The sequence below is a fragment of the Juglans regia genome, chromosome 6 (genome assembly GCF_001411555.2).
Source record: "Juglans regia cultivar Chandler chromosome 6, Walnut 2.0, whole genome shotgun sequence".
Lineage (NCBI taxonomy): Eukaryota > Viridiplantae > Streptophyta > Magnoliopsida > Fagales > Juglandaceae > Juglans > Juglans regia.
In genome coordinates this window covers 5,118,782-5,136,061 of record NC_049906.1, presented here as the reverse complement: position 1 = coordinate 5,136,061, position 17,280 = coordinate 5,118,782, and the positions used below count along the sequence as shown (strand labels likewise).

Genomic DNA, 17,280 nt, shown 5'->3' with positions numbered 1-17,280 from the left:
TAGCCAAAATGACCGAGGACAGAGCGACGACCATGGAAGAGCGGAGAAATGCTATGTTGAAAGCATATGAAAAAAATGATAAAATATTTGAACTAAAGAAGAAGAAGTTTGAACTAGAGGAAAAGAAATTTGAACTAGAGAAGAAGAATTTTGAACTAAAGATAATGATGCTAGATGTACGTGGCATGAATGCCATGCAACAAGAATATTTTAGTAATATTCAATTTGTAATTTTTAAGGATTCGAAGTCTCATTTTGGATGTACATCTACATCTCCGTCGACACCTTATGGAGGTGTCTAACTTCTAGTGTTGGTGCTACTAATTTTTTGAGAATTTAGTCACTGCCTAGCCACATGTGGGATGTATAAACATGTGGCTGGATAGCAACTAAATTATTGGACTGTCTTTATGGATTAATAGACTGTTTTTGTAATTTTAGTGGACTATTTTGTAATTATTGGACTGTTTTGATGGATTAGTAGACTGTTTTTGTAATGGTAATGAACTATTTTGTAATTATTGGACTATTTTGATGGATTAGTGGACTATTTTTATGGATTAGTGGACTGTATCTACCATTTTAGTGGACTATTTTGTAATTAGTGGACTGTTTTGATGGAAGGGTGGACTGTTTTGTAATTTTAGTGGACTATTTTGTAATTATTGGACTATTTTGATGGATTAGTGGACTGTTTTTATAATTTTAGTAGACTGTTTTGTAATTATTGGACTGTTTTGATGGAATAATGGACTGTTTTTGTAATTTTAGTGGACTGTTTTGTAATTAGTGGACTGTTTTGATGGATTAGTGGGATGTTTTTGTAATTTTAGTGGACTACTATAATTATTGGACTGTTTTGATGGAATAATGGACTGTTTTTGTAATTTTAGTGGACTGTTTTGTAATTATTGGACTGTTTTGATGGAATAATGGATTGTTTTTATAATTTTAGTGGATTGTTTAGAAAAATAGAAGAAATGTTAGTATGTTTATATATGTGATTTTTGGATGAATGATTTACAAAATATATTTATTGAATAATTAGGTTGAGGGAAAAAATAATTCAAAAATAATAATTTTATTCTTTAATAAAGTTATTAATTAAATTTGTAAAATATTAAAAAATATATATTATTAAAATAATAATATTTTATTATTATTTAAACTTTAAGATAGCAAGTTCAATATGAATTATTTTAGCTATAAATTCATGTTTATAATCAAAACAACTCATTCTAACTAAATTTTAAACTTGACAATGGCTAGCCATTGCCGATGCTCGTCTTTAACCTTTCATTTAATATCATCTCGTCGTCCATACGCAACCAAAAGTGATTTTCCGTGAAAGAGTTGGTAACGGGGCCTCATAAGCACTGCTTCGTTGACAGGCGTGAATCGTGATGGATGGAATTCAAACCATTTTAATATCATCTCGTCGTCTTTACGCAACCAAAGTGGTCCTCGGGAATAATGTTTGGTCGGCAAAACTTGCCATAATTTCGAAAAGACATTCAGACTTTTGTTCAAACTAACGATTGGTCCGTAAAAGAAGTCTGGAAAAAGAAAAGAAAATTATCATAGGCAATTTTTAGTCTAGTCTTCCATTTCATTTCCTGGGCTCCACGGGAATAATGTTTGGTCGACATGCAGACTTTTGTTCAAACAAGGCCTAGCCGCCTTGGGCAACTGGGAACATAGCTGTCGATGGCCACAATCCTGTCACAACAGAGATACATCACGATAAAAGTTACCCATTATTATTTTATCTTTTTTAATTTTATTGTTAAGAAAATATTTTTAAATGAGTTTATAATTTTTTAAAAATACTTAAAACAATTAAAAAAATATTTAAAAAATGCAAAATTAAAAATATATTTTACCTCGATAGAAATCGGGGTGACTCTAGTTTGACTCATTGTTAAAATATAAGTTAAATAATGAAATTTAACTGTTTAGGATATATTTAATTGGTTGAGTGATTTCAATTCATATCAAATTATTGATGGAATTTATTTTTTTATCTTCTAATTTAAAATTAAATTTTTTTAATTTATTTTAAATTAATTATTGATGAGATTTATTCTTTTTTAATTTCTAATTAAAAAATTAACTCCATCTTAATTTTTATTATATATTTATACATATATATATCAATCTATTTATATTTAAATATATTTTAATAAAATTTACAAAATATTACTGTTAATAAATCAATTCAAATCATTTATAGAAATGTTTTGGGATTCGAATTTAGGTCTTGAAGAAATGTCTCAAATGTTTTTTTTTTCTTTTTTATTTTTAGTGATTAAAAAAATAATTTTTAATGATATTATAAATTTTTATTTTTTTAAAATATATTTAAGATAATTAAAAAAATATAAAAAAAAATAAAATATAACGTTCAAAATATTTTTTCGAGATAAACTTCGAAAGTTGTAACATTACTCAATCATTTAATATATGAAAAATTTTATTTACAATATTCAAGTAAAAATTATATGTATAGACACATTATTAAATAAAAAAATATATTATTTTAAAAAATATAATTTTATAATTTAAAAAAATTTAAAATTAAAAGAGCTTAAACTTATATTATAATCTTTATTTATAAATTGTACTTAACATTGCTCTTAATATATATCGTCGTCTTTACGCAGCCAAAGTGATTTTACGTGAAAGAGTTGGCCCCATCACTGCTTCGTTGACAGGCGTGATGGATGGGACTTCGCTAGATATTCTCGAGCACACAATGACTTTTGTATTAGTGCGGTGACTTTTATCGATAATGTGTTTGGTAATTTTCTCTATTCATATATTTTTAATATTTTTTAAAAAATAAAAAAATTCATTAATAAATTTAAAATCACTTTTTTAATTACGAAATAAAAATTAAAAAACAATTTTCCTAAGCAGTCAACTAGAACAGTAATATTGAGGCGCAAAACAGTTTTTTCCTATGTATCATATAAAAAACAAATTATTTTAAAAAGGAGTTCTATAGATTATATAAAAATAATTATGAAATATAATTAACTACAGTAACTCATATGTAATAGGTACCGTTTATCCTGTAAAATATTTTTTATTATTAATATTTCGTTTACTCCTTATTTGTTTTCCTTGTATTTTACCATATAAGCAAATTTTTTTATTATTTGTAATTTAAAATACATATATTTTCTTTTTTAAAAAAAATATACTAAATATATTTTTAAACTAATTTTTTCACATTTTTTTAAACCGGGTTTTTTTTCTTTGCTATTTCGAGTCTGAAAGTCAATTTACCGCGTTTTGGACCTTTCCAAGCAACAGGCACTCCAACACAAGCATCCTTGGATGTCGATCAATTGATCGTTAAGGCTGTGTTTGAATCCTGAATTGAATTCAATTAAATTGAATTTTTTATAAATAATAATAAATTAAATAATAAAAAAAGTTATGTAAGATTATCTAAATTGAATTTAAAATATATTTAAATATTATGATGAGTTTAATACTTTTTACAAAAATTAAAAAAAATAATAGATCTTACATATAAAAATATTTTAAATTAAAAAAAATTATAGATATCATATATAAAAAAGTTTTGAATTGGAATAAATTTAAATTTAAAAATTAAACGCAACTTTAAGGTCTCACATCTTGTAGATCCAATGTTCAGCACCTTAACATGAACGGGATTTACGTATCTATCATTACAAAAAAATATATATTTATTTTTTATTAATTATTTTTTATTAAAATCATTTTATTTTTATTATAACTAACTCAACACAAATATATATTTTTCTTGTACCGTTATATACAAGAATGTCAGTGTCCGATATTCCGGTGCCTGGGCTCCACTGGAATAATTAAAACCAACCACATAATTGGGGGCAATTGTTCGGAAATTCCCACGGTACTCTATATACTTTATACAGAGTATTATGGGGATACATAGCATAGACTATAGTCTTGTTTAGGAACGCAAACTATCTTATAATTTTCTCAAATCGTTAAAACACAAAAATAAGAATTATTGTCCAATCATTATAATTTTCTCAAATTTTAAATCAAAACATAAAAATTAATTCAACTTTTTCAAATTCTAAAATAAAAATTATTATTATAAAAAATTATAATAATATTTTAATTTTATAAAATTTTTATTCGACTTTCTCTCTATCATTTCTCAAAATCTAATAAAATGTATATCTTAATTCAAACTAAGTTTATTATTATTCACAAATCATTTTGCTACTATTTAAAAAATTTTCATCTCATCTCATTTCACAATTGAGGCCTAAATTATAAGTTGGAACATGTTAAGCTATATTGTTTGATTTTAAGGTCCTAAATTAAAGTTTTCTTTTAGGTAATTGGTAGAAGAAAAGTGTAGGCTGAGATTTTAAAAGAAAAATAATAATTCAAAATCTATGTAATACCTCATACTAATTAATAAGTGTAAGTGATATATTAAATCTCTTCACAAGCCTAAGGTTGCGTTTGGATGTTGAAGTGAGTTGAGTTGAGTTGAGTTGAGATAATAAAATATTATTAGAATATTATTATTATTATTTTGGGATTTGAAAAAGTTGAATTGTTTATTATATTTTATGTTGGGATTTAAAAAAGTTGTAATGATGAGTTGAGATGAGTTGAGAGAAGTTGTGATTCCAAACGAAGTCTTAAATAGGAGAAAATGTCATTCCTGACTCATAGAGGTGTCTCAAGTCATGATAAAGCGGTCTAAAGCCTATATGGTGGTTTGGGGCGTCGGTATAGTATTTGTACATACATTTATAACATTAAATAATAAAGATTACAATAATGAAAATAGACAATAAGATGTACAGATTTACGTGATAGTTAGTGATGCGACTTGCGGCCTATGTCTATTGGTAGTTTAGATAGCGAATCTATTATAAGAATAATATTTTATAGTCCCTCTTAATTTCTTGTATCCTACTATACAAATGGGAGTTGATGACCCTTTTTTGGGCCGGGGAAGATGGTCATTGGGAAGATGGTCATTGGAGTCTACTCCCATTGAAGATATCCACAAATCTTTTTTTAACCGAATTGCTTTTTATTTATTTAATATTTAAGGAAGTAGTTTTTAATAAATTTGAGATTTATTTTAAATGTCTAAAGGATTTTAAAAAATGTTTGAAAAATAAATTTGAATATTCCGTGAAGGATTTCGGTGGCTTCCCCATGTGGTTACTGTAGCTGTAGCATCACCATCATAATAAATGAACAACTCATCACGTACAAAAGATCATACGCGCAAATTTTGTTTTCTTGCTTCCGAATTTCTAAATACTTTGCCAGGTCGTGGTCAATTTGAACTCAACTTTATTTAATTTATAGTCATCTGAATAGAAATTAATCACTTTATATATATCGTCCAGGTGCATATACATTGCACAAGATCAGGTCATGGGAGAGTAAGATCTATTGTTGTTAACCAAATCTGCAAACATGGCTATGTAAATTTCCAATCAATGGCGTCTCTCACCACGCAAACATCCCCTTCTGCTTCTTCGCATGAATGGGATGTTTTCCTCAGTTTCCATGGCAGGGACACCCGCCAGAGATTTACCGCTCATATGTATAAAGCTTTGGAACAAAGAAGCCTTTCCACCTTTATGGACGATAAAGAATTGGAGAGGGGAAGATATATATCTCCAGAACTCTTGAATGCAATTGAAAACTCCATGTATGCGGTCGTCGTTCTCTCTCCATGCTACGCTTTTTCGAGGTGGTGCTTAACCGAACTCACCAAGATCGTTGAATGCATGGAAAAGAAGGGGTTGATACTTTTGCCAATTTTCTATCAAGTGGATCCCTTTGACGTGAGAAATCAGAAAGGTACTTTTGCAAAAGCTTTTGTTAAACATGAAAACGATCTCAGGATTGTCGGAGATGATCTGCAAACATGGAAATCTGCTTTGAGCAAAGTGGGCAATATCTCCGGATGGGATTTACGCGATAGGTAATTGTTTAACGTTCTAGATCTTCAGAAACCTGCTTTTGGGAAATAATTATGTTTTGGTTCCAGTAATATATATATATGATCAACTATCTTTAAATTTAAAAGTTTTGTTTCTATATAATGTATTTTATATTAATTATAAGTACATAAAAAAAAACATTTCATTTGAACAGCTAACTTATATCTTTTTTATTATGATAACCATATTAATCTCTCTCTAGCTTGAGACGGCCTGTGGCCTGTTTGAACTTGAAGTATTGATGAAGTGCGCATAATGGGTTTTCCTTGGAAAGTTCACAATTTGTGTGCTAGCGATATCATGGCCATGGCTGGATGCTAATAATTATATTCTTGTTGGGTTTAATTGTGATAGAAATGTGTTATTTTTGAGCAGCCACTTATATATATTTTTTAAAATAATTAGTTGGCTAAATTTCAATCGTCTTAATTTTGGCAGAGATGAGTCAACTGTTATTGAAGAGATCGTAGGAGAGATACTTGCTAAATTAAATTCTACATTCTCGACTGTTTCCAAGAAGCTTGTTGGAATAGACTCTCGTCTAGAGAAATTGGTGAATTTATATTTAAATATTAGGCGGGATGATGTTCGCTTTTTAGGTATATGGGGGATGGGTGGTATTGGGAAGACCACTCTTGCACGTGCTGTTTATGACAAAATTTCTAGTCAATTTAAAGTTAGTAGCTTTATTGCCAATGTTAGAGAAACAAGTACTCAAGGTGGTCTTGTTAATTTACAAAAACAACTTCTTGCCGATCTCTTCAAGGATAAGAGTAGCGACATAAAGGATGTCGACAGAGGAAAGAACAAAATAAAACATGGACTACGTCATAGAAGGGTTCTTCTTGTTGTGGATGATGTGGATCAAACCCAACAATTAGAAGCATTAGCAATTGAGCGTGATTGGTTTGGTGGAGGGAGTGTAATCATTATAACAACAAGAGATAAGCATCTGTTGATAGAACGTGGATTGGCTGAGGATGAAATATATAGGGCTAAAGAATTGGATGACGATGAAGCTCTCCAACTATTTAGTTGGAAAGCCTTCAAGAAAGACCTCCCTCTAGAAGGTTTTGTGGAGCTTTCCAAGGAAATTATACATTATACTAATGGCCTTCCTTTAGCTCTTGAAGTTTTGGGTCGTTTCTTGTGTCATCCAAATGTAGTCTTTTGGGAAAGTGCTTTGAGAAGTCTAAGACAAGACCCCATGAAAGAAATCGTGGATATACTTAAAATAAGCTTCGATGGACTCCAGGAAAAACAGCAAAAAATCTTTCTAGATATTGCATGTTACTTCAAAGGGGAGAAGTATGTCGACCGTGTCAAGAGCATACTAGAAAGTTGTGAGTATGAACCAATCAGCGGTATAGATATTCTTATCAGTAAGTCTCTTGTAACAATCTCGGAAGGAAGACTATGGATGCATGATCTACTCCAAGAAATGGGTCATAAAATTGTTCGCCACCAATCTCAGGGAGATCTTGGCAGACAGACTAGGTTGTGGCTCTCTAATGATATCATTCGTGTACTGAAGAACAATAGTGTAAGTGTATCTTAGAATAAGCACGCTCATTGAATTGCATATGTTAATGCAATTAAAATTTTCAGTATACTTGATTATATTCATGCACTGCACTAATTTGTTCTCGTTGGTCTCAAGGGAACAAACTTGATCGAAGGCATAGTCCTAAACTCTCCTCCACAAGAAGAACTAAACTTGAATTCTAGCGTCTTCTTGGAGATGAAGAACTTAAGATTGCTCAAGATCACAGGTAATGTGCACCTTTCTCAAGGCCTTAGTTATCTTTCTACAGAGTTGCGGGTTATGGAGTGGCATGGATATCCTTTAAAATCTTTGCCAATGGGTTTCCCACCTGATAAACTCGTTGAACTCAATATGCATTGCAGCCACATTCAGCAACTGTGGCAGGGAACTAAGGTAAGATTTTTGCTTATACAAGTGTCCTTTCTTTCTGAAAAACTAATAAATTAATGTATGCATCAAAGTAATTAATTCCCATATTTATTGTTATGTCCCAGAGTTTATACAAGCTAGAGCATGTTAACCTTAGTTACTCTCGGTACTTAGTGGAGACCCCGGACTTCACTAATGCCCCAAATCTTAAGAGGCTGATTCTTCATGGCTGTACAAAATTGCGTAATCTCCACTCATCGGTTGGAGCTCTAAAACGCCTTATTCTTCTGAATTTGAAAGGTTGCACATCTCTTACAAGCCTTCCCTGTAACATTAGCTGGGATTCCCTAGAAATTTTGATTCTTTCTGGCTGTACGAGACTTTGGAAGTTTCCAGAAACGGTAAGAAATATGAATCGTTTGAGGCAACTTGATTTGGATGGGATTGCACTAGAAGAACTTCCATCATCAATTGGGCATTTAACTAGCCTTACTTATTTGAGTTTGAGAAGCTGCAAAAGACTCTTGAGTCTTCCAAGTGCTATTTGTGGTTTGACATCTCTTAAAACTCTCGCTCTCTTTGGTTGTTCACAACTTGAGGAAATGCCCGAGGGATTGGGGAATTTGGAACATCTGGAGGAGCTCGATTTAAGTGAAACCGCTATAAGGAAATTTCCATCCTCCATTACACGTCTACAAAATCTTAGAATGTTGTCCTTCCAAAGATGTTCAGGTTTGCCACCTAAGTCGTTTCTCAAACGATTAGTAACTGGGTTTTGGGGGAACCCCAACACTGGTTTGGTGTTGCCTACTTCGATGTCAAGTACTCCATGCAGCTTGAATATGTTAGATTTAAGTTATTGCCATTTAATGGATGGAGGAGTTCCCGATGACCTGAGTGGCTTGTCATCGCTACAATTTCTAGATCTAAGTGGAAATGATTTCACGCTCTTACCTGAAAGCATCTCTCAACTTTCGAAGCTTTTTATCATTTACTTGAGATGCTGTAGCCAACTTCGATCATTGCCAGAACTTCCGTCAATTATAGTATACGATAATGCTCAAGATTGTATCACATGGAAAAAACGTTCTATTGACATTAATATATTGGTAGTAGATGCTGGATCAGCTATTCTAAAGAGTACCCATAAGCCACATCGATTGGATGAAAGAATCATTATGGTATGTAAGTTTCTTCTCTCTTGCACCTTAAAATATTTAACTTTATTTCAAATTGCCGCAATCCTTTGTCAAATATCATATAGAGGCTTTTAAATGTTAAATGTGCGGTCAAATTATAGTGCTTTTTTAACCCTACTTGGTGAAGATAAGGACACTGATAATATCATCTCAAGTTCATAAAATAGACGGTGCCAACAAGATTAAGTACTAACGAAAGGCACTTAAATGAGCAATAAAAGTTGCAATTTAAGAACAGTAATTTGGACTGAAATCATGGATATTGAATGGTTTAACGTGACAAAAGAGTTTTGCTATGTACAAGCAAGTTTGTGTACCAATCTGCATACAAATGCTGTTGTCTTCATATTCTAAATTCAAATTAACATTATTTTCAATAAAGTCTACTTTATGACCAATCATATTGAATAGATGCGTGTATTAGTGCGCATAATCACTTACAACTAGATTTTTCCGTGACGAAATGTCATATTAATATACCTTGTTAGTTGAACAATAAAAAGTTAGCTTTTTGTTTCCTCTTTTTCTTAATTTAATTTATTTTTCACAGGCAGAAATTGATGTTGCGGCCAGAGGAGTAGGAATTCCAATGTATTTCCAGAATCAGAGTATGGGTTCCTCGATTACAATCTCATTAAATTCGGATTTGGATGATAGTAGAAAGTGGGTGGCATATGCTCTTTATATTTTCTATGAAATCAATGACCTTGAAAGTTGGGAGTCAACACGTTTTACGAGATTAGATTGTGAGGAGCTTGTGTTTCATTTTGTTACCGATGAAGTTCCTTTCAAAGCCCTCCTAAAGTTCGATACACTCCAGAAATTCCCCAATACTATTGATACACCAGCAGGATATTGGATATATGTACCACGCAAATGGTTTGATGAAAAGTCAAATGAGGTGGATACATGGAGTTACATTGAGGTTTCAATTACGATTGGCAATCCAATCACGAAGGTGGAAAAGTGCGGGGCTCAACTAGTATACGTGCAAAATTTTCCAGAGTTTATAGATGCAGTTTTCTGGCATCCTCATTTTACGAATAAAAATTCAATTGTGACATCCTTAATTTACGATTAAAAATTCAATGATGACTTTGGCTAATAGACTTTAAAAATAATTTACATTGAATTATGCAAATTCAAAAGGATATGACTTTAACTACAGTAATTTGGGATTGGTGGTTATATTTGGTGGTCACTGTAGCTAGACCAAATTGATTAAAAAATATTTTTAAGTACTTGCTATTTCCTTTGCTTTTTCTTTTGCCCCATTTATTTCGTTTCAAAGTTTTTTTTTTTTTTTTTTTGCCTGTTATTAATGGGTTCAATCTTTTAGATTTAGGACTTTTTTTTTTGGGAGGGGGGGTGGGGATTTGTGCTTTGTTCTAGTGCTCCCAGGGCTAGGATTTGAGGTGGAAACAAAAAGAAAATTAATTGGTGCTTTTTTTTAGGTAAAAATGTAATAGACAAATGTGTTTTTTTTTTATGGTGTGTATTAAATATTTAGAATATATTTGCTGCACTCCAAAAATATTGCTCTGCACTTGTATTAACGTATTTCCATATAACTCTTAATTTAAAAAAAATTAATTGAAAAAAATATTATTAAATTTATAATATTTTATTATTATTTTGACTAATAGATGGATAATCTAACGAGGGAATAAGTTTTGCGTGGAATACCCAAATGCAAAATCATGTTATATTATGCAAATTTTGCATTTGCATAATCCAATGCTAATGCTCAGAAGATGACTCTCAAAATTTGCGATGGAAATGGGCATTTCAAATTCCAGAGCTTTCTGTTATGTGTCCATATATGGCCCACGGATTCACATCCTAGAAAACCGGCTTGCTAGGTGGAGGTGCTCTCAAGCTTATATGCACACATACTATTTGACTCCTAACTAATGTGGGACCATAACATACCCCCTCCTTCAAGATTAACGCCCATGTTGGTCGAGCACTATGGGAGGCTTTCACTAGGCTAGGACAACATGGCCTGTCCCACTAGATCCAAAGCCGGCCACTCCTCAAGCCTAGCCCGTTAGATGAGGTAGTATGGAAGCCCACAACCTTCTCTTATACCATTTGTTAAAAACGCAACCATTGATCCAAAAGTCCTTAATACTCTCTGCGAAGTAGCTATCCAAATGGTTCCAGTTTTTCCTTTCAAACCTGATTACGCCAAAGAATGTTGATGAAATAGACTCTAGTGGTCCAATCTATTGCATAAAGGTTTTACCTCAAATGAAATATTAGAATGCAACTCAAAGAATTAAAGTAGTTCTGTTAAGGACCCAGGCTGCATTAACAGTGACTCAACCATCCGTCTAAAAACACTACTTGAATCCTTGCTTCTCAGATACCTCGTAGACTTTTTCTGTTCCACATACCCCGTGTTCTTTTCACTGATAAGTTGAATCAACGAAGCAAGATCCAAGCTTCATTTGGAACCAACGATCAAAATATGGAGGTTGTAATGTGTCGCATCTATGTAGTATACAAGCAAGGCTTGATTGGGCTTGTCCATACACTAGTAGACTGCGTATCAAGGAGTCCAGATATCCACCGTCAAAGCTATCTCCAAAGTTTTGTAAATCAAGTCAATAATCTGCCAAACTATGTTTATGATCAAGCAGTATCAACTGAGTGCAATCCAATATTACCAGGAGAAAGGCCCTGTTCTTTTGGTTACTTCTCAATGGAAAGGTTAAGTTTTTGCTAAAACAATTTAATTTTCCAATGAATCCTGAGCCAGGCTCATTAACTTTAATTTTATAAGCTTCAAAACTGATATGTTTTATTTTATTTTTTTTATTTCTCATTAATTGATCTGAAAAAATGTAGGAAGAATCTTTTCTCGAAAAAGCATCCATCAAATAGTGAAGAACAGAACAGAAAAGCTTCGATCAAATAGTGAAGAAAAGAAAAGCTTTCATCAAATAGGAAGAATCAAATGTCGGAAAAGCTTCCATCAAATGAGAAATGCTTGACGCAAATAATTGCTGGAAGGGTTTCAAAAGATTTGAGTTCTAATTTTACTAATGCTGGAGCAGTGTATTTGAATTAATTCAGCAAAGGAGGTCCTGTAAAAGCCTCTCATGTGAATTTAGTTCTAAATCACTTCCAAGTTCCTCTCTCTCTCTCTCTCTCTCTCTCTCTCTCTCTCTCACACACACACACACACACACACACATATACACACAAAGATTGAACATCAAGTCTCCATAATTCTTTATGTTATGGGGACTGCAAAGCGATTTTCATGGATATTTCTTTCCTCAAGGTGAAATTCCACCGTTGTTCAATAATCGAAATGATGAAACCTCAATAGAAATCCACTTGCCACTGAATTTGTATAATAACGAGAGCTGGATGGGATTTGTTGTATGTGTTATTTTGGGTCGCCCAGTTGACTCTCGCAACAAGTCAAACCCAAAAACTCCTACCATTTGCATTCTTCATTTGGATAGCAATGAAGGTTGTTTGAAACCTCACTTAGTCCTTAGGATCCCTAGATCCAGATTGTTGAACTCAAACCAATTACTTGCCATGTATTAACTATCACCACAATTCTTCCCAACAAACTAAACCAATGGAGTTATGTTAAACCTATAGTTGAATGCAACACCCCTAGTGTGGAGACTCAAATATGTGGGATACGGCTAATGTACAAACAAGATGTTGAAGTAGCTATTCGAAACGACCAACTTTGCTACTAGCATCTATCTTTTGTAGATAAATTGAAGTTTCTGAAAACCCATGGTAACATAACTAAATCTAGGGAGCGCAACTTTTATGCATATCACTCCCCCATAATTGAAAGGTAATCCATTGTCAACTAGCCCTTTATATGAATGCATCATTATTCATACTCCCTATATGAAATATATTAAATTACTTGGGTTATTTTGTAGGCGCTATGAATCCTTGTCAAAGCCTCCATCTATTTGTAAACATGAAGCACATCAACAATGTTCTTCATCAAAAATATTATCGAAGGAAAGAGTTTCAAATAGCACGACTTCAGGAAATGGTGTTGAAATAGTTCTACCACTTGGGTATCTAGACTGCACCAGTGACTCAGTTTTCTCATTGAAAACTGATTTTGAGTACTTCCTTCATAAAGGCATCACAGTACTTTATTTCCTCACCTATGGACTCTCTCTCTCTCTCACACACACACACTAGAACCATGTTCGGTTTAGCAGGCCTTTAATCTATCCTCCACATCCTGTATAAGTACCGCTTATTTGCCTCAGACAAAGGTTCTGTAGTAGTTAAACCATCAAAGTAGTTTGTGAATATCCAGCTACCTCCAAATGTCATGAATGATAGAAATTGGTTGGGGCTTGCTCTATGTGCTGCCTTTTCAATCCAATATTATCAATATTCGACTTATCTCTCTTGAAAATCTCGATTCCAATGTTTCTCACGAGCTTATTTGGTGATTGGATATTGATTTAGGTGGGTTGATACTTCTCCTTATCACTTGCCTTACTAAAGAAAAATGCATGTGGTTTTATCTACGTGGATTCATATGGCTAGCCTATATAGCGCATGGACTTCTGAGAAATGGCTTGTGAAACCCATGTAGTCAAATTAAGGCTTTATTTGGAAGCAATTGCCCTAATTTGACAGCGCAAAATTGTAGGCTCTGCCTCTTATACCGTCAAGCTATGGAAGAGTGTGAGCAAACATTTCTAAGTGTTTTACCCCACCTTGTCAGTACCAAAACTACGAGGTAATAAACTATAGAGAAAATCTATTCTTAATCCGGTTTGGGTATCACACGCCACACGAATCTGATGTGTCAAACCAGTTTAACTTAGAAAAAATATTTACATCAGCCTACTATTTATCACACACTCAACACACTTAGTGTATTGAATTAAAAAATAATAATAATAATTTGAATGCATAGTGTATGGAGAGTGTAGGCTGATATATAGAATTACTCTTTAACTTAATGTCTGGTCCAACTGAAATATCTGAGTCCTTCTCTTGTGAAGCCTCTCCTCCCTTCAGAAATCCCTCACCAAAATACATCCTCCCCCGAGAGAAATTCCTTTCCTCCCGTGAGAAATCCCTCCCCAAATCCCTCTCCCCTCATGAATGAGACTCCCTCCCCCTAAATCCCTCTCCCCATGCAATTTTCCGATGAACAAGTGAAGTTAAGGCCAATCGGAAGGGCCTGGAAACGAAATTTGAAGACCTATAGTCGACTTTCTCTGTTTCGTTGCATGGAGATCCAATTGCAATAAACCTGAGGTTGCATCTTTTAGACGTTAGTGAGGTGTTTGATGAGATGCCTGAGTGAGTCTTGGCTTCACAGGCTTCCAAAAAATGGGTCTTCAAGGAGTTACATCCATGCCACACCTGTTATGGTTCTTTGGCATAGCCACCTGCGTAAAGCTCCCCCTCATCCCCTCTTACCATAGCATGGACTTCAAGGTCCACCACAACTAGCTTGCTCTCACAAATTTCCTCCCTTTCTCCCAGTGGTACTTTCTCCATTTTCGCCAACCTTATCGGCCCCCAAATCGTTCAGTTACAAAAGGGGAAACGAGTTGTACAATAATAAATTCACCTCTCAATGAGTGCAATAGTATTGATGCTTGTTTTGTTCCTTTTGTTTTTATTTGTTTTTATTTTTTTTATAAAAACAAAGACATAGTATATATTCTGATATTTATGAGGTTGTTTAAGTTACAATCGCTAGGTTTGTTCTTTTTATTTATTCCATATTTATTTTTGGAGGTTTATATATCCTGTAATTAATCAATCAGGGTTGTTAGATTAGTAGTCATGCCAAATTTCTAGAGAATTGATTTTGAAAATCTTATAAGGTTGTCAAATGAATTGATTCACACCAAGAAGATAATATTATTTAATCGTCTCGAGGGAGGACCAATGATTTTGACATATATAGGAATATGGATAACTATATTATTATTTTTTAATTCTTCACTTACAATCTTTTTTTTTTTTTTAGAAGATGATGGTACCCCAATTTTATTTATAGCTCTCACTTGTGATGGAAGAAAATTGTGATTACAACAAGACACCTGGTGGATACATATTAATAAAGAAAAAATCAAACTCAGGCATCAAAATGACTAAAACATCCTGATTACAAAATAGAGGATTAATAAAAATACAATAGGCCAAAACTATATTTTGCAATGCCAACCCTAGACAAAATATTAAAACCTGCAAACAAAATACTTGTAGAGCAAATAAATCAGCAAAATTGCGTACCAAGAAACTCCTTACAAAATCCACAAATAAGGAAGATCAATTATGTCCAAGTGAAGAATACCTTTGAGACTACTAGGCAGCAAATTATCTCTAGACCAGTCGAAATTAGAACCACCAGCTCCCCACTAGGGAAGAAGCTCAGCCACAACATTACATTTCCGAAAAACATGTCTTATTCTATACTCCATGCAATTCACATGAATATGTAATTCATCCCAGAAATTCTCTAAATACCAGATATTACAATCACCCTTAGAGCATCCCCATACAGTTCTCCATCTCTCCTCCATCCCCATAATTTAGGGATTATTTTAGGATTTTGGAGGAAAACACTCTCCATCCTACTCCCCATTTTGCGGTTTGTTTATACAGTATCTACAGTCGTTCCCCATATATGGGGAACTACTGTACATCCGCATTGTCATTCGACGTCTTCTTCTTCCCGCAAAAACTCTCTCCATCGGTTGGCCCCTCCCTCGTGCCACCAACGAACACAACCCCTCTCCATCGGAAATATTTGTAAGTTTTACTTTAGTTTCTTCAAAATCAAAACCGTTTCTCTCTTCCCTCATTTTCTCCCATTTTCTTGGAATATCTCTCTCCTTCTATGTTTCTCTTTTCTCATTTTTCTTCCTCCTGATGCCATGATCAAGGTAAGCATACAAGATCTTCAACTCTGTCTCTGGCTCTACAATGTCTTCACTATTTGGCTGTCGGGAAAGTTATGGCTCACTTTCACTGATTTGCATTTTTTTTTTTCATCTGAGAGATTCAGTTTATGATTCTGGGCTTTGTTAGACGAAACCGCTTCTCATTTTTATTCTTGCATTGCCATTGATTTTCCTGTATTATTTTGGCTCTCTTCGCTGTTTGGTTGTCAAGAAACACCTTGGAATCGTCTACTGTTTGATTTGCAAATTTTTTTTTTCACTCTCGTTTAGATTTGTGATTTTGGGCTTTGTTGAGGAAACCGAGTCTAATTTTTATGACATGTGTTGCCATTGATTTCTCTGTATTATTTTGACTCTCTCGAGTTGTTTGGCTGCCAAGAAAGTTATGGGAAATTATTTCTATTTTTTTTAATTACTCTGTTTCTCTCATTGTTGTGTTGATTGTTGGCTGTGTTAACTGTTGAAATGTTGAGAATTTGATGAAAAAAAGTACACAGATTTATGGAGTTTTTGGTTTTGAGAAAAATTTGATGGAGTTTGTGGTTATAGAATGTGTGAGGTTTTTGGTTTTGAGGAGAATTTGGTGGAGTTTGTGGTTATGGAATGTGTGGGGTTTTTGGTTTTGAGGAGAATTTGGTGAAGTTTGTGGTTATGAAATTTGTAGGGTTATTGGTTTTGAGGAGAATTTGGTGGACGAAGTGGTTATGGAATTTGTGGGGTTATTGGTTTTGAGACCATTTTGGTGGAGTTTGTGATTATGGAATGTGATTTCTCATTGTTTGTGGTTATTCATTCATTAATTTATTGTTTTGTTGGGTCATCTGCTGTGTTTCGTATCTTTCGGGAGAGAGGGCTATTATTAGGCTGTGTTGATGGTGTTATAGTGCGGGTTAATTCACAAGTGTTAATAGGGCCCCATTGATATGGCGGGGTAATCCTCAACCGGATTGTCATATTGCAGTTTCTGGTACTTTCCAAAAAAGGCAATGGACGTTCGGGTGGGATTTTGTAGCCATTCGATGTGAATGGCTCCTTGCTTACGCATGTTGTCAATATTTCCACCATTCTGAACCCCATTTATTTATAAATTCGATATAAAGGAACCTGATGAGAATGCTTTTATTTAGCATTATTGTGATTTGCATTGTTGTTCGGTTGTTTTGTGTGAATATGTGAATTGGTCAGTTCTGTTCAATTGCTTTTTTGTTGTGTCTTTGTTTGAG

General features: G+C 33.4%; 1 protein-coding gene across 4 annotated transcripts; it reads left to right on the top strand.

The window, feature by feature from the left end:
- The first annotated feature begins 5,386 nt into the window (after positions 1 to 5,386).
- LOC108979594 (TMV resistance protein N-like) lies at positions 5,387 to 10,427 on the top strand. 4 transcript variants are annotated; one of them, XM_035690923.1, is made up of 6 exons: positions 5,387 to 5,986; positions 6,444 to 7,548; positions 7,666 to 7,944; positions 8,046 to 9,101; positions 9,670 to 9,694; positions 9,726 to 9,872. In XM_035690923.1, exons 1-6 carry the CDS (start codon positions 5,496 to 5,498, stop codon positions 9,755 to 9,757), a joined length of 2,988 nt encoding a protein of 995 aa, XP_035546816.1. In that variant the 5' UTR covers positions 5,387 to 5,495; the 3' UTR covers positions 9,758 to 9,872. The 4 variants fall into 4 exon arrangements, with proteins under 4 accessions (XP_035546816.1, XP_035546819.1, XP_035546817.1 ...); XM_035690926.1 differs by having other exon boundaries at positions 8,046 to 9,105; positions 9,726 to 9,824; XM_035690924.1 differs by having other exon boundaries at positions 8,046 to 9,105; positions 9,670 to 9,787.
- The last annotated feature ends 6,853 nt before the right edge of the window (positions 10,428 to 17,280 follow it).